Here is a 22,813-nt window from a genome sequence, read left to right as displayed (position 1 = left end):
TAAACCAGTAAAAGAAGAAAAATAAGTTTCCATATAAGATTAGGATTTAAATGGTCTTTTAAAAATTCACTGAAAGTATTACTTTCTAAAGCTGACATAATGGACAAAGTCCTGCTAGACCACTATATTATAAAAATAGTTGTTAACTTGTTGCATTTTCCCAGAGGTTATGTAAGTGGAGTCTCCTAATGCAGCCAATCATTTCTCAAGCACAAAACCCTTTCTTTTGCCTTTGGCTGAATCCACACTGCAGAAATAATGCTATTTGATACCACTTTAACTGCCATTCCATGCTATGGAATTCTGGGAATTGTAGTTTTTATGAGACATTTAGCTTTCTCTATCAGAGAGCTCTGGTGCCACAACAAACTACAATTCCCATACTTCTATAGCATTGAGTTATGGCAAGTTAAAGTGGTGTCAAACCAAATTATTTCTGCAGTGTGGATAAAGCCTCAATGGGTGAGGAGCCAATCATCCATTATACAAAGGGCACGTTCCAGGCCATGACACTGGGTTGTAAAGCTGTGAAATCCAGTGTAACTATGCTGGGATATATTTACAGTACACAAAATGTGCATTAGCCTTTGTTTTATTACACTTCAAGCACCGAGAATCATACCTTTGCTTCAATGCGCAACCTCCGTCCATCAACAATGAATGGCTCCTTGGTAAATTCATCATATGTGTACTGCCATTCACATGTTAATTGTCCAAATGTACCTCTTGTCACAAACAATATGCCACTAAACAAGAATGCAAAAGGAAGTATTAAAATAATACATGCAGAAATATTGGTGTTTGTGTGCACACACACATATTTTTAAATGGCCTCTAGATCACTTACGTTGACATTCTCTCTACCTATGGATATCATACCAGTCTTTGTCCAAGAGCACTACTGCACTTAATCTTGTGTTCGTCACTGTACATATTGTGATTATTTTAAATCAGTCAGCTTAGAAAAACTACTTCCTATTTTGTTGTTGTAGGCCTTGAAATAAGATGAACCTATCATGGGATTTTCTTTACTGGATTTAAAAAAACAACACACACAAAAAAGAACAGTTTGTATACAGGTAATTTTGGGGGAAATATATTGGGAAACTTTTTTTTTAAAAAAAGAAGTACTTGCAGTGACAATATAGTTTTGGTTTAGTTTAGTTCATTATTAAACTGCTCATCAATACATCATGGAATTCGAGTCACTTCACTCAGCGACACTTCCATATTTCAGATGCCTCTCCCTTTATGTGACTAAATAAGGGAGGGTTGGTGTAGAATCTCCATGTACCCTTGACCCTTATGCCTACAAACAGCTATTATAAACCTATTATAAACCTATAAATTAGAAGAGTATTATTTATTTATTTAATTTATAGCCCACCTTTCTCTTAAAATGAGATTCAAGGTGGCTTACAATAACTTAAAAAGGATTGAGTTAAAGTATTATTTTACAAAAGTTAAAAAGGAATTAAATAACAATATTATTTTAAAAACATGATTAAAAAGCTAAAAACCCTTTAACATGAAGATGTGCAGATAAGGCACAACCATCTGGTTCTATTACTGTGGCTAGTGCTACTGCCTGTCTTTTTAAAGCATTAGGTTTTAAACTTTTCTCAACCCCAGCCTGCAAAAATCTGAAAACATTGTGCTTCTCTGCATTTCTGCTTCCTTCTAGTGAAAAATGTTGTTTTAACTTGAAATTCATTCCAGTGGCAAATAAATCCACTTGAAATGGACTGTAGTAGTTGTCTAAATTTTGAAAAACTTCCTTATTTACAGACGATTCTCCCTGTTGAATATTGTGCTTGTTCAAGTAATTTCACATTCAGCAAGCATTTCAAATACACAGCTATGATAGACTTTGATGTTTTCTCTACCCAACAGAGAAGTCGATGTGTCTCCTTGATCAGCAGAACTGATCTTGAATCACCTTGTTTGCAGCTGTACGATTTTACAGACATGTTATCTGTTGAAATCTGAATGTTCTTCTTTATTTTATTGAACATTTAAAAAAACAAATAAAACAGAACAATAACACACATTTATACCTATATACATTAACATATAGCGACAGAAACAAAAACAAAAATTAACAAATAACAGTTACGATCTAAATAATATTTGTCTAATCTGTAAAAACTTCCTAGGTGGTGTTTAAACCTCTCAAGTTCTCGCGCTTCTAGTTTCTTATCTAGTAATATTAGTTTAAAAAAAAAAAAAAGGAAAGACAAGACCCAATTAGGTTTCCAAATTCAAATCTAATTATTTTCTATGGTAGCCCTACAATTAAATTAAAGTAAGGAATGCACTTTGTATGAATTTACCAGGAAAAAAAGGAAACCTTACCTTCTGGTTACCATTAGCAAATCTGTATTATTAACCATTGCATGCGCAAAGTATCTCAGTTTTGCAAATCTTCCATTTTCAATATTCTAAAAGAAAAAGAAAGTTATATAGAATTCCCTAGAATACAGAAATTTTTGAAGAAAATATAGAAGTAATAATAATAATAATAATAATTATTATTATTATTTATATGCCGCCCAATCACTGGGAATCCGGGCGGCTTACAACAGAGGGGATAATAGACGGTTCTTTGCCCTCAGGCTTACAATCTCAAAGACACGACACAAAAGGAGAAGGGAATGGTGAGGGGGGAAAGGATCAGGTCCAGCATTCTTCTCTCCCTCTGAGGCCTGGACCAAGGCAGATGGACTGGAGGGAGGGCTCTTCTTCTTCAGAATAATAATATAGTTATTCCTTTCTGCCCATCATATCTATGGATTCTTCATCCACAGATTTAACCATGAACAGCTTGAAAATACCCCAAAATGATATAAATTTCCAAAAGCAAGCCTTGATTTTGCTATTTTATATCAGTGACATCATTTCACTATGCTACTGTATATAATGGGCTTTGAGCATAATTGGATTTTGGTATCTACAGGGGGTCCAGGAACCAAACCTTAATGGATACCAAGGTACCACTGCATTTATAAGATCTCAAAAAATTGAATACATTTCCTATCTGCTATGACTAAGCAATATAAACTCACTCGACTAATTTTACACTACAGTGGTATAAAACTGACAGATTTTTAATCACACAAGTTAAAACCATTTTTTAAAATACATATCACACCACTTCATATGACAATTACACTTCTTGGTATATATTGACTAAAGAGGCCTTACTTCTAAAAGAATGTGGGCATAATACTGGCCTGCTCTGAGAACTGTAAAGCCTTGAAAATTTTTCAGGTTGCTAGAAGTTTAGACAGATGCAGCTTTTTCAAAAAGCAAATACCATTTCGGCATGAATTCTTTCAGGAATTATTTTTTGTGACTTTGACAAATAATTAATGTGTTGGAATGGCCTTTTCAATTCTCAGTGTCTATGCTTATTAGGGAGTTTTGTCAGGCTGAACAATTGTTGAGACACATAGTAAAGGGTGGTGGGTAACTGATAGGATAATTAGTTCATTACAGTAATCAACAATTAAGGACAAATAAAATAGGTTGCAGCCCTATTGTAATTAAATAGGGAGGAACCCTTCTTCATCTAAAAGTTCTGGGAGGAAAGTATGCTGAACAAGTCTTCTCACTTTACATAAAACCTCCTTTAAAAGCCAAAGGAGAAATTTAAATGTTAAATGTTAAAATGTTACCAACATCTCTCTCTTTTCTCTCTCATACACATTCATCTCTCTCCCTCAAACAATCATTACATCAATCAATTCAGTCAATAAGTCAATCAATCTTTAAATCACACAATCAGAGATCAAAGGGATGAATCAGTCTGGGATTAAAGGCCAATACTCTACAGTAATAAAAAGTCAGTATCAGTGATGTGCTTACATTCTACATAAAATTGACGATGGTGGCTAAAATATTTGCACATTTCTCCTTAAACATGAAGAATGTTCATTTTAGATTTAGATTCTGAATTACAGCACAAAGCAGATGATGTGGAGAAGGATTTTAAAAACAATGTGCATATAATTTGGGTGAATAGGTTACATTTAATCATTAGGTTAATTTCAGTAACTGCAAAATGAGAAATTAAATTTATAAAAATGTTAATTTCCACTGCCATTTATATAGCATAGATTCTAAAAATAATACATAATAAACTGTAGGTACTGAATGAATGTATTATATTGTGAAGGTTAACATAAAAATTCCATTAAATATGTGATGCTTATATACATATGTGTGAATGCATGTCCATATATGCATAGACACACACAGGTGAATGCATGTGATACACACACACACACGTACAGAGAATTTAGCTTTGCTGAATGTTTTTTATAGACCACCTTGTATGGTTATCTTTTGCAAGCTGTTTCACAGTGTACTAAAAACCCCAAACATAGCATGTTACATAAAAACTAGAAGTATTCTAATAGTAATGTGGCAAAAAAGTTCAATAACATCAGCAGAGAACAGCAAAAATACATTTAAAAATCAATCCCAGAATCAATAGAATATTGTGGAAATACAGAGCATTAAAATAACTCTCAAAGGCAGTTGAAAACAATCATAAAAAGTATTTGGAGCCCAACTAAAACAAAAAAGCATCATAGGGTTTGTCTGCAGCATGGACCAAGTGGCCCTGCTTCCCCTGGCCTCACATTTAGTTTAGACAATGCAGGCTAGACATCCATGGCAGGATTTGACCTGATCCTGCCTATTTAGACAGATCTGGAGGTTCTGGCCTGATCCCAGGGTAAATTGCCTTTACCCCAGGGGGAAAAAAGACCTGGTTTTGTGCCGTTTCCTTGAAACTCTGCTACAAAAGCAGGCTGTTTATACCCCCACTGGTGCTACTTACCTTAACGGCTGGCAATCCATCTGAGAAGCCCCACAGTCACTGTATTTGACAAAGAAATGGGGTGCCTGGCCACATGGGTACAGCCAGGTGCCCCATTTCTGTGTTAGGTGCAGCAACTGGGGGGCTTCTCTGACAGGTCACTGGCCTTTAAGGTAAGGCACACTGGTCCCAGATCCCTGAGTCTGCGCAGGGATGGGTGTCTGAATAGCCTATGCTTTCCTGGTCTGTCTGCTCTAGCTCATAAAAAGCTATGCCTGCTACAGAGGGAGGTCCATAAATGAAGGGTAACTACTGAAAAGTCCCTATCTATACTGTCCACCAATCTAATATTTCTTGGTGGGTCCATAAGCAAGGCCTGAAGCTGACCTCAAAGCCAGGTTGGGCTATTCCAAGTGCAAGATTCCTTCAAATAACTTAGGCTGCACATGCTCTGCAGAAATAATGCAGTTTGACATAGCTTTAACTGCAATAATTCAATGCTATGGAATCCTGGGATGTGTAGTTATTGTAGCACCAAAGCTCTCTGACAGAGAAGGCTAAATGTTACAAAACTACAAATCCCAGAATTCCATAGCATTGAGCCATGGCAGTTAAAGTGCAGCCTTGGTCCAAAACAGTTTAGTTCAGATATGAGGGTCTCACTCAGCAGGGGTAACAAATACACATGTAAATACCTTAGGAAGTATGGCAGGAAAAGTGCAATATATATATATATATAATGAGGAGGGGAACCCAAAAATGAGCTGGTAGGAATGACTGAAGGAGAATAATAAAAACAGTATAAAAACCTAGCATCAGTAAAGGCAACACAAGTCAAAGACAACAACAATGTAAGCTAAACGCAATGGCATGCACTAATTCTAAAACCAAGGACCAACAGCTCTCAGTCCAACAGGAACTTCCTATTACTGGGGTGATGGTGTGTGGTGAAAGTTTACTTCATTCATCCACCTGCCTGGAAGGTGTTGTTTTCCTGCCAATACTAGGAGTGGAGAAACAGTGATCCCCATACAGATGGCTAAGATTGTGGAAACAAGTTCCTTCTTGCCCCCTCATAGTCTCAAAGAAGACTGCTGTTTTGCCACCTCTATTTGCAACGAGGAAACAAGGATCTCGGTAGCAGGATTGCTGCGGAACTGGAAGTCCCTGTTCTGGGACAAGTGATAGTTATCACTAGAATGGAGTTGAGAAAAATAGGTGGAGACTTCATCTCCATCTGTAGAAAGGTAACCACCAGTTTAAATCTGTCCCAGAAGCAAACTGATCACCAGAGAACCTGATATAAAAATATCTCAGCTCTTTTTCTGCCAATAGTCAAAGACCTTATTATTTATACAGGTTTTTGTCTGTTCGTTGTAGAAGAAAATGTTTTTAGTGGTGTGTGCTGTATTGTAATGTTTTTACTTTGTTTTAAATGTTTTTAAAACTGTTTTACATTCGTGTTTTTAATACTACCACTTATTTTATGTTTTAAATATAGGTATACTTGGTTTTGAAGTTAATTATAAGCTACCTTGGGTCCTGTGTCAAGAAAAGGGGACATTAAGTAGTGTGTATTACAACAGTCTTGACTAGATGCAAGTATGGTACATACGAATTTACGCTGATACAAGCCATTCATAATAACGATTGTCTCTGCTGAGCTCTGAATACTCTTGAACCTGTGAACTTGGGTCTTTCAAATAAAGGAAAGTGCTATTCAGAATGAGATCACCAAATTTACCCACATTACCTTCCTTTTATCTGGATTACATTCCAGTTTCTCTTCCACTATACTAGACTCCATGTGATCTTGGAAGCTAAGTAGGGTCAGCCCTGGTTACTACTTTGAAGGGAGACTGCCAGAGAATACCAGGTGCTAGAGGCTATATTTCAGAGGAAGGAACTGGCAAAATCACCTCTTAAGTATTCTTTGCCTGAGAAAACCATATGAAATTTATGAGGTCACCGTAAACTGATAGGAGGCTTGAAATGTGGAAGGGCTGGGGGCTGAGAAATAGTGACTTGGCTATATGAGTACATACTATGATGAAATTTGAGTTGGATACCTCCCAGACCAACCTTTAATTGCAAAGCAGCCCCATCTTTTTAACTGGAGATATCATCAATCTTCAGGTTAAAAACCTTCTCATACTTCCAACATAAAACACACATGTCAAAAAATGAAGCTACCGTATATGCTCAACTATAAGTCAACCACATGTATAAGTCAAAGTCAACTTTTGGGGCCAAAATTGTGGATTTTTATATGACCTATGGATACCTCGAGGGATAGATTTAAGGAAGCAGCCTGTCTGGGGAGAGGCTGTGAGACAGACCATTGCCCTTCCCAGCCTGCCCCAGCTGGGCTTTCTCCCATGGAGGCAGCCCGGCTGAGGAGAGGCTGCAGAGTGATCGATCATCCTTTCCAGCCTCTCCCCAACCGGGATGTCCCTTGCAGAGAAGTATGAGAAGGTTTTTAACTTGAAGATTGATGATATCTCCAGTCCCTTAGATGGGGAGAGGCTTGGGACAAAGTACCATATTAATCACGTATAAACCAACCCAGTTTTTTTGGGGTCATTTTTTTAACCTAAATTTCTTAACTCACACACAAGTATATACAGTATGTGTTACAGTTGGTACTTCAAGTTACTTGAAGTCCATGGTACTGATTAAGATTCCTTTGCAATGAAGTGCTTTATGTGTTCTCCTACCATTAATTTCCAAATTTAGCAATTTCAACTATTACCTAGAAGACTACATTGTTTTCAACCAAGCTTTCTCAGCATTCGCTTTCATGTTTTCCATTTTTTCCTCTTAATTTACTCAGTGTCACCCCACTAAGCTTCCAGCTTTCATTTGTTGTACAATGGTCTTTTGTCAGCTTGTCTGCTGTCTTCTTCAAACAAATGAGGAAATGGTTGACTTAATTCTAACAATAAAAAACATACTCCCTTTTCCAAAGCAGAAGAGCAAGAGCTCCATGACAGCATTATTTTAATTAGTAGTGCCAAGCATTCACTCTCAAGACAACCAGCAACTTCACTTCTCAGTTAGGCCACTTTTATCTTTCTGCAAAGTTGAGAAGTCCCTTCAAGTGGCTGATATCTGAATAATAGAGAGGCAGAAAAATGGCTATTTATTATTGTTATTTTTACTGTCATGGAGGAAGAATGATATTCATCAGATTCTATCATTTTTATTTATTACATATATATTCCATATTTCCTACAATGAGCTGAAAGAGGTGTATATGACTCCCTTTCTTTCCACTTTAGCCTCCAAACAACTGAACCCACCTTTGGTACTAGGTACCTTAATTGGAACACAAGTGTGGGGTCCATGTGCCATTTGTTGATCTGCCTCTGTCAGGAAAATTTCTTTAGCCAACCCAGCAAAGAAAGTTGAGGAATGAGATTGTGAACAACTGACACAGAAATAAAACAACTGGTTGCTGCTATATCAGAACATCTGACAGGGACTCTTGTAGCAATGCTTCACAATTTTTTTAAACAGAAGATCTCTCTGGATGGACCCTCCTGTTTTTTAATGCCTTTGCCACCAGATAAATTATCATCTAGTTATAATCACCAACTCCCTCTGGAATTGCTTTTAGTTTTGGAAATTCAGAAAATCTAAACCACCTTGAAATTAAATAAGGACAACTGCTTATGTAATGTCACTCTTATAACTTGCTTTCAAATTTATGTTGATGTAGGAGAGAATGAGTTTAACAAGGCTAAAATTGAAAGGAACCTATAAGAACTATATTACATGAAATTAATTTATGTTGTACTGGAGAACTCCAGTTCAAAAAAGGGAACTCTGCTCTGATGATGCTGGGAGCTGACAAAAATATTCTGAGATTAACAAAATGTATATGGATCTCCATGATAAAATCAGGAAGAATAATAACAAAGCCTGGGACTTTCTAATCTTTTCAATCAATCTGCTTGTCTCATAGTTTCCTTACTCTTCAAAACAGTATTTCTGGATTCACCTTTCTCCTATGCAAGCTATTTTATACCATCCTAATAGCCAACTTTAAGAAGAAATACCCAGATGCTTCTCTTTCAAAATTTCATTAGCTAGGATCAATATTCAGTTCTGGGATAATGAAACTAAAGGGTCTAGTCCTCCAAAAGAATGCATACCTAACTCCAACTTCTCCTTTCCTTTGTGTTCATCAGAGTAATATTTCAAAACTGTGTATGACTGTAGAAGCAAATACTCATTCCAATTTAATCTGTACTTCTCTGCAAGAGATTGTATAGGAAGGAGACCTCATGATGTTCTAGCACACCAAATATACAGTTAGAATGGCAATCCGTAGAACATCAGTGCCTGATATATCTAATCACACTGGCCTAAACATTGTCATATAGCCTTCCACTAAGCTTTTTTCGACCAATAAAGTAGTAATATTCTCTCAGACACACCCTCCTGCTTTGTAAACTTTCTGATCCCTTGCTACCCCCTTCACAGTGTCTCTGAACCATTATTGGCTGCCTTGAATCCAAGTCTGCCAAGCACCTCCTTCACAGGTGTGCTTACCAAGTTTGCATCAGCATGCATAAACTGGAAAAGCCACAATCCTCACACACACACCCATGTCATATCAACATTAGGGTTTCTGTTGAAACATGGGGTTAGAATAATAAGGTTTATATTTTGCTTTACATATCACAATATATTTGAATAAAAATGTAAAAGAAAACCATCTCAAAAAGTATGTTTCTGAGAAAGAAAAGATGTATAATATAAATGTGTCTTTACAAATAAACAGTTTTGAAAGAGCAAGCTTTTATATGACAAATTTAGGAGTCAGAAATAGAAGATTAATGAATGATGTGGGAGTTCGAACAGAACAGATCAATCTTTTCTTATACAGATTCATTTATTGTTAATACAAAATTTTCAGACAATATTTTCAATACCTAAAAAGAATCTAAAACAACAATAAAAACAGTCTACAGGACAACAACGAACACTTATTCACTTCTAAAAAGCATTTTGTTTAAAAAAGCACAAACTGTTTAAATTTAATGCACAAAATTAAAATAGTAATTCAAATAGAAAATATGCTATGTAAGAACAATTATATGGAGTTGTAACTGAAAAGGCCACTGTCACACATGCATGGTCTATTTAAAACTTCTTAATAAAGCTTAAACATATTCTGTTTAAACAACACATTTTTTCACATTTATGCTCATACTTAATTAGTGCATATTTTAAAAATCACAAACCTACATTTAAGACAAAAAGTTAAAACAGTTACTGGAATTTGTGCTTTTCTGTGGTCATCATACTCAAAGAAGCAGCAACATTCAACATAGAAAGCATGTATTATCCTAACTGTCATCATCATCACTATCACTAAAATGACACATAGTCCATTTTCTGTAGGCCTGTCTTTTCTGAAAGCATGGTAAAAGAAGAAAGAAGCAGAAGTGTTAGATGAAGCTAGAAAGTTTAGTCAGTCAGTTTTTAAAAATGTAAAAAATGAAAATGAAAGATGAGATGTAACTATGAGTAGATAGAAGTTATGATTCTTCCAATGTTAATGCTGTATTACATCATATAGCAAAATAAAATCCAAGCTTATTTGTTTTATAAATATATGAAAAATCACGAAACTGATTAAAAAGACAAATGCATTCATATTATAAAACATACAAAGAACAGGCAGAAGTGGACCATGGCTATACTGAATAAAAGCTATTTCTATTTTTAGTTTTTAGACTTAGGTCTAGTGTATAAAATAGAAAACCTATAAAGAGAGAGAGAGAGAGAGAGAGAGAATCTGATTCATATAGCTGTGTTCTGATCTGTCTAGAATGATGTTTATTTCTTTCCAGCGTACAGCTAAGTCACTTGGAACAGCGCAACTCTGAACTTCAGTTTCTGCATTAACCAGGAATTCTGAATTATGGTACCAATAACACAGTACCATGCCAAAACAAAAATTCATAAATAACCAACAAGCGTGTCTATTTAAGTGCATGACAATTTCTTATGACCTCAAATTGAGACTGTAAAAATATGATTTCCCCCCTGGAAAATGATGCATATATATTGAAAATATAGCTTTCTTTAAAAAAAATAAAGTTCATTGGATTTGAGAATACACCTGTGACTCATACCTCTTTTTCTGATACTCTTTTGACTAAATGCTTTGTACTTTAATCAGGTTTTCTGTGATCTTGCAGTAAGCTTAAGAATAGGAATGTGTTTCAAATGTATGAGTTGTGAATCTTACTGCCTCTAAAATGCATCTCTTTTCGAGAGAAAAAGATGGTGGAGTCCATCTCAGCATGTGACAAATCCACTCTGGTTGCAGATTCTCCAGCATGAGATTAACAGATGATTGTATATCTCTTGAATGCTCAAGCCTACAGAATAGGACCATCTCCCAGGACTGACCATTTGTCATGAAGGGAAGGGAACCAAGTATGACTCCAAATTCAATGTTCTGCAGGAGGGAAGCTTGCATATTTATTTCTTTGCCCTTCCCTCCCCACTTCCAGACTTCAACACCTTCCAAAAACCATCTATGGAGATGATACCAGCTCTAAAGAGAAATATTTAGGGGTGCACAAGGAGCTCCAGAGATTGCCTCTCCTGATTTCAATGGAATGCAGTTTTCCCAAAGGACACCCACTGTTGGATCATGCCCCAGTAGCACTTTCTCCAGGTGTAAAGTATACTGTTAAAATGTCACTTCCAACTTATCGAACAAACTGGGAAAATGGCAACAATACATTCTGATGTTATAGAAGATTTCTTTCCTGCCTCATACTCATGAGTATATACTGTACTAATGAGATACTCAACAGGTAAAACAAGTTAATATAAATCACAAAATGGTGGTTAATGTAATGCATCCTCAGGTAGAAACAGAATAAACTCTCCTGGAATTTTTCTTTCTTACAGTAGGTTCAGATAGATTCTAGTCATCAGTAGAACAAGCAATAGTAGCCACTATCTAATATTCAAAGAGCATGCATTTTGCAGCATATAGGATAAATGCACTTAAAATAAATGAAAATGCCTAAAATACAAAGAGCATTTGAAATTTAAAAAACCCCTGAGGATTCTTTTTTAAAAAAAATGATTTGACAGGAAGGCACTTCTCTTCAAGGTCACTTATCATTCTCTTTCTCTTCTTACTAAAGCACCTGGGTTCATTGTTTAGCTAAGGCTTTATACAACGTTTTAGTAGAAGTTTTGTTGTTGCTTTTTAACCACACTAAAAAAAGTTTTTTGTGTGTGTCCATTTCTAATTTTTTTTTGCTTTTAAGAAACAATTAAAAACAAAATTTAAATATCTCACCTTAAGCATTCAAAAGCTATCTCCTAGTATCATTTCAAAACAGAGCACTCTACTTTAAAAAACTCCAAAAGAGGATTAAAGAAAACTTTTAAAGAATTTTTCAAAATGAAATGAGCCTGGTCAGTTAAATATCAATGTATGAAAGGAAACAGAAGAAAGGAATCCACAGGCACAGGGACATATGCAGAGTTGCAAGAAAAGGTTGTACTAGAGAAATAAATCATTCCCTAGTAACAGCAGCAAATGTGATAAGAATTTAATATAATGAATCTCTATTGAATTTTTTGAAACTTAAAATCAATAAATAATTACACACACCCCTAACCTTTTTAGCTGGAGAACTAATAGGAAGATTATGAAGGAAATCTGAGTAATGCAACATTAAAAAGTGGTTCCCATTTACTAAATATTAAAATACTCCTGAATGCTAAAAGTGAAGGAATTCTTAAATCTAAAAAATAAAAATAAAAATAAAATAAACATCTGTTAAGTAACCGACTGATAATTTTCCTGTGTGTTTCTGTACTATATATATGGTAGACTGCGTAAAATTTCATATCACATCTTCATGATTTACTTTCTTCACCTGTAACATTTGACTTCCTGCACCGTCTCTTAATCGGTATGGTCGAATAACTCCATCATCACTAAAGAAGCGGGGAGGACGCAGACTCACGACATCGTTAGAAGCATGTGTAGCTCTGAAAATAAAAGTTAAAGATTTTCATATTGTACAGGAACAGGATGAATATTTAAAAGTTTTGATTGAATCTGAGCTTTCTAAAATAGAATTAAATATGAAAAGTAAGTCATAAATCTTTAGAATTATTTTCTGTTGTCAAATGTCTGTTGTTGTTGTTGCTGTTGTTGTTAACTATCCTTGAGCTGATCCAGAGTCATGGTGACCCTGTAAATGAGATATCTCCAAGCCCCTCCGCTGCTCTGCTTAGGTCCTATAAATTTGGACCTGCAGCCTCCTTAATTGAGTCTATCCATCTAGCATGTTAATGAGTATTTTATGTGCAGATAAAGTATTTTATGTTGCTTTATACAATGAAATTTAATGTATGCTATAGTGTAATCATCATGATATAGTATGCAAATGTTGATTAAAAAAATAAACAAATAAGTTGATTCTATTTCATTTGAATTATCTGTGTTATCAGCACTTACAATTTTATTCTGCAATTTTAAACGAAAGTCAATGAGCAAATGTAAAAAACAAATTGGCAGAGAATAGAACACAACAGGCTTTGCAACTTCTCATAGTAATTTTACTTATTCCAACCAAGATTATATGAGTGGTGCTTTATAGTATTACAAAGAGAACAGATTTGGCATCAGCAATAAAAACGTCCACTTATGTGATTAAAGATAGAGAAACAGAATTTAGTGTTTTACTATGGGATGATTGGCAATCAATGCATTCTTGCCTTTTAATTCCTTGAAAAGTGCTGCTTGCCATATCTATTATTCCTCCAGTGGGTCTTGCCACTGCTCCTACTAAACCTTTTCCAATTCCTTTGAAGAAGCCTGCTGCTCCTTCTTTCTGTGCTCCTGGGGAGAAAAAGTAGTAAATTTAAAAACAGCATTCAATTCAAAATAATAAATATAATTCTTCTTCTTATTATTATTATTATTAAACTTTATTTCTATAGCGCTGTAATTATACACATCGCTGTACAAAGTCGGTAAAATTAGGAGTAAATAAAAGCCTGCCCAAGGCATACATTCTAAGATAATAACAATTAAAAGAGGAATAGATAAAATTACCATATAGAAAGGAAAAACAGATTAAAAACATCAAATATCAAACAAATCACATCACATCAAATGTTGTCAGACAGCCAGATAATTCTCAAAATATATTATAGTTAACTGAATTGAAAGTTATGTTATAAAGTTTTTCAAACTGTAAAGAGACTTTGGGTGGTGACACACATCTAATGAAAGAAACTCACACTTTCCCCAAGAGTGTCTGAAACAAATTATTTGAAGACAGTATTTTTGGCTTCTACTCCAGAACAAGAGTGGACATCATGCGACCATCCAGATGTTGCTAGCTTTGCAACTTCCAGCATTTCTTATGGACAACTATGTTGGCTAGGGATAAAGGGAATTGCAATCCACCATCTTGTGGGACCCACGATTCCCACACTGGTCTCCAGTCTTATGGATACTATTTTACAGATGAAATTTTACATAGTAGCAACAGGGATTATGATAAATATTTTATGAGTGTGAGCTTTTCTTCTAAACTGTAGTCTCTCCTCCTTACAAAATGCACCATATATACAGCGTGCCCATGCCGTATGAGGGCTCACCATACATGGTCATGTGGACGGCAAGCCCTAATATGGTGAATGAGGGGCTTGATCATTTGCAGAATTTGCCTTACACGGGGTGCATGTGTATCCAGAATGGATCCCCCATGTAAGATGAGGGAGCACTGTACTTGAGTATAAGTCGACCTTATCTACAAGTCAAGGTCAGATTTGAAAGCCAAAATTATTGATTCTGACATGACCTGTAAAACCTAGGAAGACAGCCGGGTTGGAAAAGAGGCTTGAGGGGCAAGTGCCCGCTCTTTCCCTTCTTCCTCAGCCTGGCTTTGTCCACAGAAGACAGTCAGACTGCGGAGGAAGGTTTTTCTTTTAATATTTTTAATATTAAAAAATAACTTTTATTGCATTAAAAAACATACAACATACAACCAAACCTGGTGTTTATTACATTGCATCATTCATTTACACAATTCCAATATTCTTATATTTTCATGAAACACAAAATTCACTATCATTTATGACATTTAATCCATCATAAGATGTCTCTCATGTATTCATCCAAGCTTTAGTTACTGTATTTGTGCTATTACATTACTAGTCATAATTACTACATTTCACACATATTGGGTGTACTCTCAAACAATTTAAGGTAATGTTTCCTTCTTTTGCCTTCATTACCTACCCTATTTCATTCATTCTCATTTCCCCATCATTCTGTAACCTCTCTGTTCGCCTCTATGCAACCTCTCTTCTTCCCTCTTCTGTTAATCCCTCCTTCTTACTACTAATTTCTATTTTCACAATCTATCCCTTCTGTTTCCTAGGACCTTCTGTATTTACTCCTCCTTTCTCTAACTTACATAGTCTTTCTTTCTCTTCTTTCTCTTCTTCTTTGAGTAGGTAAATGGGTTAGCCCTCTTCTTTGTTTCTAACTTCTATCTTAAAACTTATTTTTAATGTTTAGAATATACACAACTTTATAATAAACACCCCAGACATTCAAAAATAAAATACCCTTCAAATGATTACATATAAACAAACACGATGACTATAACAACCATAAGAAATAAAAACAAAATAATACAAAAGACAATGTCAAACTTTCCTTGCACATCAAACTCTCTTCCTAGTCTCAATTAACAAGATTATTTAAACTCTAAGCTTTTTCTTACTTATTCTCTCCTTTCTTAAAACTTTTCTCATGCGTTACCCTTACATCATCACTTAATCTTTCCATTCTTTATAATGTAAACTTTCTTTAGAACTTTATATGACTAAATTTATCTGTATACTATTATTTTTTCAATTTTCTTTATAATCCTATATATTCTCTTATTTAGTCACAATCATATCAGCTGCAAACCCTTTCTTCAGACTGCATTTAATCTGTTCCTATAATGCCATTACATACCACTAAGGCTCATTACAATTATCCTTATCTTTTCAATATTTTATCTTTATCACTTCTAGTCTTCAAAATATATAATTGCTTCTTTCCTACACAGGGAGGATTACCCTCCAATAAATTTTAGATGGCTTACTAGGTTTGTCCTTTAACCAGTTAGTCACAATATCCATCTCTGCCATCTCGTATAATTTAATTAACCAATCATCCTTTGCTGGGCTATCTGCTTCTTTCCATCTTTTTGTGTATGATAATCTAGCTGCCATTATCATGTACAACAACAGTTTCCAGTATTTATTTTCAATATCTTTATTTAGCAAACTAATCATATTTAAAAGATAAACCTCCAGAAGCATTGGGTAATCAATTTTGGGGGAGGGGGATTGAGTGGCAAGTGCTCACCCTTCCTCCTCAGCCTGGCTATCCCTTCAGGAGGCAGCTGGACCGGGAAAGAGAGGCTTGAAGGGCAAATGCCAACCCTTCCTTCTCCTCAGCTAGTCTGTCTCCATAGGAGACAGCCGGACTGCAGAGGAGGCTTGAGGGGTGGATGCATGCCCTTTCCCCTCCTCCTCAGCCTGGCTGTCCCTGTGTATAAGTTCACTCAGGTTTTTTGGGCATAAATTTCTCAACTTATAGTCAAGTATATATGGCATATGCCACGTTTGCATCTCTTAGCAAATAGCAGTTTTATGGTTAAATAACATAGTAAAAGTTCAGTGTAGATGAAACACACCTCTTATTGGCTTTGTTACTATTCCTGTTATTCCACTGACAAAACCCTATAAGAAAGAAAAGCATTTAAAGATAATTAAGATTAAGACTTTCGTATGTCTATATATTATGCCACTTGAAATCCTCATCAGAATTTATAACGTTACTTTAAATTTACATTTATAAATGAAAGTAAACAAAAACACAAATAGAAACTGCAGTAGCTGTTATCTGCCCAGACTGAGTATTCTGAATGCAATTCAAAAAAATTCAAATCTTATGCATTGCATTTCTTACAGATACTAAGCCTTTTCCTCCACGAGTGATACCCTCTTTAAGACCACTAGGTTGCTTATTCATGGCCTCTCGTCGCTTCTGTTGATAATCTTCATCCATAGTTATGGCTGCCACTCCTTTAGCCATAGCACCAGTTATTCTTGATGCAGCACCAGCTAATCCACCTATTATCATAAAAGGTTTTATGGGAAATAGTCAGATATTTACATATTAAAGGCAAAATTACTTTACAACATTTATCAATGCTTAATTAAAATCCCTGCTTACCAACAGCACCACCAACTAAGGCTTTAAGTCCTAGTGCCATACCCTCAACAAACTCTTCTGGACCTTGGATAGCTCCCTGGAGAGAAGAGAAGAAAGGAGAACAGCAAAATATGGGGGGAAAGTCTCACTGATAGCAGCATAAATTGTCAATTCATTTCTTTCAGAAAAACAATCTGCTTTCTAATGGAAAGAGAGAAGAGCACGCCAAGCATAGATGACAAGTAGGAAGGGGGGGGGGGAACCATACTACATACCTACAATTTATACTTGACTAAGTCGAGAAACTGATGCCCCCAAATTGACCCTAAAATCCTGGACTGACTTATATATGGGTCAATGCTGATTAGAAAAGTCCTGAAACAAGCACCTCCTGATGCCTCACTCTTTGTGCCTGAAACAGGAGTTTTTGTGTGTGTACGTAAAGATGTTCCCAGACCGCCCTGAAAGCCTTCTCTCCCCATCAAATAAACACTCCTTTTAGCTCTATTTCTTTCCCTTCTCAGTCCGATTTAAAAGCCTTCTCTTGTCATCAAAGAAACACCCCATTTAGCTCCACTTCCTTCCCTACTCAATCCAATGTTAAAACCTCTTCTCCAGCACCTGAGAAGTAGCGTTAGGTGGTTGGGAGAGGTCCAGAGAAAGAAAAGAAAGGACAGAAGTGGTGTTTCCTCTTTCCATCCTTTGTCATAGCCCCCTAAGTTTTACCCTCGATTTATCTACGGGTTTTATCAAAATCCATTAGTTTGATTCTAAAACCTTCTCTCAACTTATACATGAGGTTGACTTATACACAAGTATATACACTACTTAACTTTTCCTTTCTAAGTTTTCAATGATTAGATGAAAGGGAAATCTTAATTTACCTGTAAACTTCCTTTCTAGTAAATTTCTTTTCTTAGTTTGGAAAACCAAAGAATTGTAACAGAACAGGATAATGGAGCAAATAAGCCATGGGAGAAACCAGAAATGAAAATGGAAAAGACAGGTAAGAATTCTAGTCTGTTAATGTCCAGAATGGGCTATTCCCTCCAAGAGCTAGAGTAAATTGCCACTTCCCATAAAATACGTATCAGATGAGAGGTCTGTCCTGAAAATACATCAAAACAGAGTATCTTTCAGCAGGTGGCTAAACTCTTCAGCCATGTTGAACTAGGTTACTTGCAAAGAACTGATGCAATATGTTAAAATTTCTGTCAACTGGATCTGAAACCTAGTTACATTTACGTGAGGAAGGAGAAACTCACTGAAATTCCAATATAAACACTCTCCACCAATTCTTCCCCTCAGTAAGTGATTAAGGAAAACTCAGTAGCTATGAATAAATAAATAGCTTTCTGCACTTTGGGCAGAATATCATGTGGAGAGAGGGACAGGTTGCTTACTTGTAACTGTAGATCTTCAAGTGGTCATCTGTGCCCTCACACTATTGGATCTTCCATGTTCCATCCATGGAATGTTCCAGAGCAGAGTACCTTTTGGTAGGAACCTGCCCTTTCAGATGCCAACATAAATAGTGCCAAGAACTACTAGTTCTCTGTTTCGACGTCCATTGTGAGTAGACCTGACCTGCAGAAAGAGAGGGGAGGAGGGAGCATTTGTGTGATGGCACAGATGACCACTTGAAGAACTAGCTACAAGTAAGCAACCTGTAAGGGGAAGAATAGGAGACAGCATGATCACTCAAAATCTCTTCGGTTGGATGCAACGGTTTACCCCTTTGATATCCATGATAGGCTTCAGCAAATTGTCCCCCTTTAGTATGGTGAAATAATGGGAGAAGAACCTGCCTCAGCTTGCATGGTAGGGAAGCTTTTTTAAGCAGCATTGCAATCTATGACAGGAGGATCTGTGAAGGAGAAATGTAGTGATGGTAGGTAGGTGAGCAAACTCAATCATGTAGCATAGATGGATGGTGGTAAATGCCAAGGAGTCCCAGCAGATTTGCTGCATCATGGCAAGGTGACTGAAAAGGCCCAGAGGATAATAGATTCTAAGACACCGGTGCAAAGACACAGGCAGAAAAGGCAGGGGGAGGAATAAGTCAAAGGAGTTTATCACACAGGAGAAATCCATGCAGAAGCTAGATTTAAAGTGAAAACCCACTTTTGTAGGTTGTTTTCCACATGGTGTTCAGGGTTAACCCGAATAGAAAGTAGAAAAAAACCTGCAAATTAGGGTTGTTTTTCAGACAATGTTTGCGTGAAAGAGAAATAATGCAAAAATAAGCTGAATGGAAAACTGACAAAACCCGCTCCTTTTTATTTTTGGGAAATTCCAAAAGTAGAAAGGGTCGTTTTTTGTTGGCTTTCCATTTGGATTATTTTCATGTTATTTCTCTTTCCACCAATGCATCTGAAAAACAACCCACATTTGTGGGTGTTTAGCGAATTTTAAAATCCCGTTTCTGCACAGGATTTGCCTCCATGTGCCTCTGTGGGATAAAATCCAAAGAGCTGTTTGGCACCAGAGTGCAATTTTTTGACTGGCGGATGGCTGGTGTTGGGAGTGCCAGGAGAAGCGGGGAGGTCCTGCTGATTGTGATGACTGGCATGACTGTCTGAGAGGGGACTGAGATCTGGCATAGGATGATGGATTAGACTTATTCCAATAAGGCCTGGTCTGGCATAAAGGGTGCATGGGTTGCCCCAAACTCTTTTTTCTTTTTTGGCTGTAAAGAGGACATCCATGGCCTCATCCGTTTTTGTATTGAAGACCTCTGCAATTGTTCCCCCACAAAAGACACAGCTCTTGAATAGAGCCTTTGAAGCCATACAAAACGGAGAGTAGTGAGCACTGACAGAGTCAGGAAAGCCAGGGTGGGCGAGGGAGCAGAGTCTATTGAAATAAGAAGGAAAGAACACAGAGAAGGGAGGGTAAAAAACAAAGGGCTATTCAACATTGGAGTGATATAAGGTAAACAGCATGAGAGACAAAAAGGAACTGAAGGAGAGTAGCTCTTGGTGCTATGTTGGTGCCCAAAGGGGCAGAGTTTCCACCAAATGCTATTTAGCTCTTGAATATTCAACGGATGGATCAATGCAGGCATAAGACCTAAAAAGGAATTGTGTGACATACAGAGATGACAAGGAAGAACCATGCATTCTCTAGTAATTATTCACATGCAGCTACAATAACTCTTACAGTGGACTGACTAAAAACTAGATTGCACACTCACCTGGTAAGGTTCATAGAAGAATGCCTCAACCCCTTCTGACAAATCTCGTATGAATCCAAATGGATTGCCCAAAACATCCAGTCCAAGAATAAGAACATACATTTGCTTTATAGCCTAAAATGAAAATAATTTTAAAACAAACATATGATGTGATACGTGTATTTTTAAAAAGTAACATGCAATCTCTATAAATCTGTCCACACAGCTAAGGTTTTAAATGCATTTGAAAATAACATGAGAGATCACAAGAACAATGCAAAACATGGCATAAGAATTCATAGATATCAACTGCCTGAAACTATGATTTGGAAATATTTTTGGGCAATATAAAATAGTGAATATACATTGAACCATTTAAAAAGAACTACTTGTTCACATATTGTACTTTTTCAATTAATACTGATGCTGGTATGATGCCCATACAAAACCTGCATCAGGGGAATGTAAAAGATGTGTCATGAAATGTATTTTAGGTATGCTCTCAAGTAGAGCTGAGAAGAAATATAGTTAACATTTTTGCTAGTTATGAAAAAAGAGTATCAACACCCTTACATTTTTTATTTCTGTACTGCAAAAAATGGACAAATTACTTTTTACTGAAACAAAGCAAGCTAGATAAAAGCCATGCTGAAATCTCTTCCTTTCTGTTCTCCTATAAACTGGTGTCTGTGTGCATTTAATACTGGCACCTGGTGATAGTAAGATTCTTAGAAATTGTGATCATTTCACATTGTATAAAGGATGTGGCTGACAGTTTTTCTCCTTAACAGGGGGGGGGGGAAGCTTTATTCTGTCTTCATATGGAGAGTAAATTGTCACTGAGTCAATGGAGACAGTAATCTCCCCCTCCACAAGAATGACACTGGAAACAATGTTACATCTTCATGTGGTGTCACTACAATGGGGTATGATGTCCCAGATTCAAAGGAAATCCTGCCAAGCTACTAAGGATAGCTAGCCTGTTGCTGCTTTAAGTAACAGCAAAACTTGGATTTCTTTTTTGCTTTTGTTTTGAAGTAACTGTGCCGCCTTATCCATAAAGGTGATCACTGGTAACACATCTTGTTGTCCCAGAAAGATTAATCTAGTTGAGGGTTTTTTTAAAAACTTCATCCACATTCTCTCAAAACTGTGAAAATCTGAGCTAAGTAGTTTGATCTAGCATTAACCTCTCTGAGGTTCACTTGTTTTAAAGAATGAGATTTCTCTCTCTTCAACACAAACCTCTATTGTCTTCAGGAACCTGTTACAACAGAGATAGATCTCTGAAGATTTTGCCCTTCAACTGCTATTAGCCTCATAAAATATGGCCCACAGAAATGAAATGTGGGAATTATAACTGAAAATCTCAGGAGACCCAAAGGTTCCCCACTCTTGTGTACTGGGAAATGAGGTCAGTGCAGCATGTTATTCTGAATATAAAACAACACTGGTTCTCACATCTCTTGTTGTCCAGAGGATCTCCAGGTTTGACTTTACTTCTATTAGTTCAAAAGGCAAGGATCATGTGACTTCCCAGCCTAAAACACTGACAGACTTACAGCAGCAAATTTAAAATTTGACACCCAAATTACGTATGAATGGAGGAGGGGGAAGCCTCAAGTTCTCAGTATTTTGGGGCTACTGAATATAAAAATCAAGTGTGAAATGTGTGATAAGTTAAATAATGGAGAAAACAGCCACCGACTGCATGTAGAAGTGATGTTAGGAGACATTTTACATTCCAACAAAAGAAACCTATAGCGTAGGTGCCAGTTCGTTTTTCTCTCTTGGTGTGGAACCAGCATCCAGGCTAGAAATGAACTAACCATATGATGGCCTTGACTGGAATGTGGCTCTTTCATTAGAAGTCTAAGCTATAATGTGGGCCAGGTTTTGGATACATTCCTTTCCAGGTGACTCATGAAAGATTATACATTCATCCCTCCATATTTGCGGCTTTGATGTTTGTGCACTTGATTGTTCACTGATTTGATTAATATGTTCTCTCTAGAAATATCTAGGTCCTCCAGTGCAAGTCTATGGTCAACTTTAACTAAAAGTTGCACTGAAAGACCTAGAGATTCCTAGAGAAAATACTCTACTAGGCATTTGTAGTTCCTCCAGTGCAGTTCTATGGTCAGTGTCTGCTGGATGTTGGCCAGAGTTGCACTGGAGGACCTAGAGATTCCTAAAGAGGTGTCCTCCCAGGAAAAACATGGTGTTTTTGTTATTTGTGTTTTTTCCATATCTTGTGCCCCTAACCCTAGCAAATATGGAGGGATGAGTGTATGTTACATTCTACCACCACCTGGTGGTCTGAGTTTGAAGTGCCTTCATCTAAATACAATCATGCTGCATACTGAGCAGACGTCTTGATAAGTAAAAGGAATACAAGGAGTAAAATTTTGAATGCAGTTGTTGCCATTTGGCTGTTTGAAAGGAAGAAGGAGGTCTATGCTTGGCTGAAGGTCCATCTGGTATGGCTTCTACAAGACATTGGTGATCTTGTCCTTTTTGGTCACCTTTT

The 22,813-nt window shown here is 36.5% G+C and overlaps 1 protein-coding gene across 1 annotated transcript in view; it reads right to left on the bottom strand.

The window, feature by feature from the left end:
• Window positions 1-22,813, bottom strand: part of VPS13A (vacuolar protein sorting 13 homolog A) — a 208,378-nt gene that overhangs the window by 4,655 nt on the left and 180,910 nt on the right. The window contains 8 exon segments of the mRNA XM_042452020.1: window positions 623-746; window positions 2,356-2,441; window positions 12,751-12,865; window positions 13,598-13,721; window positions 16,588-16,633; window positions 16,863-17,026; window positions 17,130-17,205; window positions 20,305-20,418. Of these exon segments, the coding sequence (XP_042307954.1) occupies window positions 623-746; window positions 2,356-2,441; window positions 12,751-12,865; window positions 13,598-13,721; window positions 16,588-16,633; window positions 16,863-17,026; window positions 17,130-17,205; window positions 20,305-20,418 (849 nt within the window).

The sequence above is a fragment of the Sceloporus undulatus genome, chromosome 2 (assembly GCF_019175285.1).
Source record: "Sceloporus undulatus isolate JIND9_A2432 ecotype Alabama chromosome 2, SceUnd_v1.1, whole genome shotgun sequence".
Classification (NCBI taxonomy): Eukaryota; Metazoa; Chordata; class Lepidosauria; order Squamata; family Phrynosomatidae; genus Sceloporus; species Sceloporus undulatus.
This window is presented reverse-complemented; position numbering and strand designations above follow the sequence as displayed.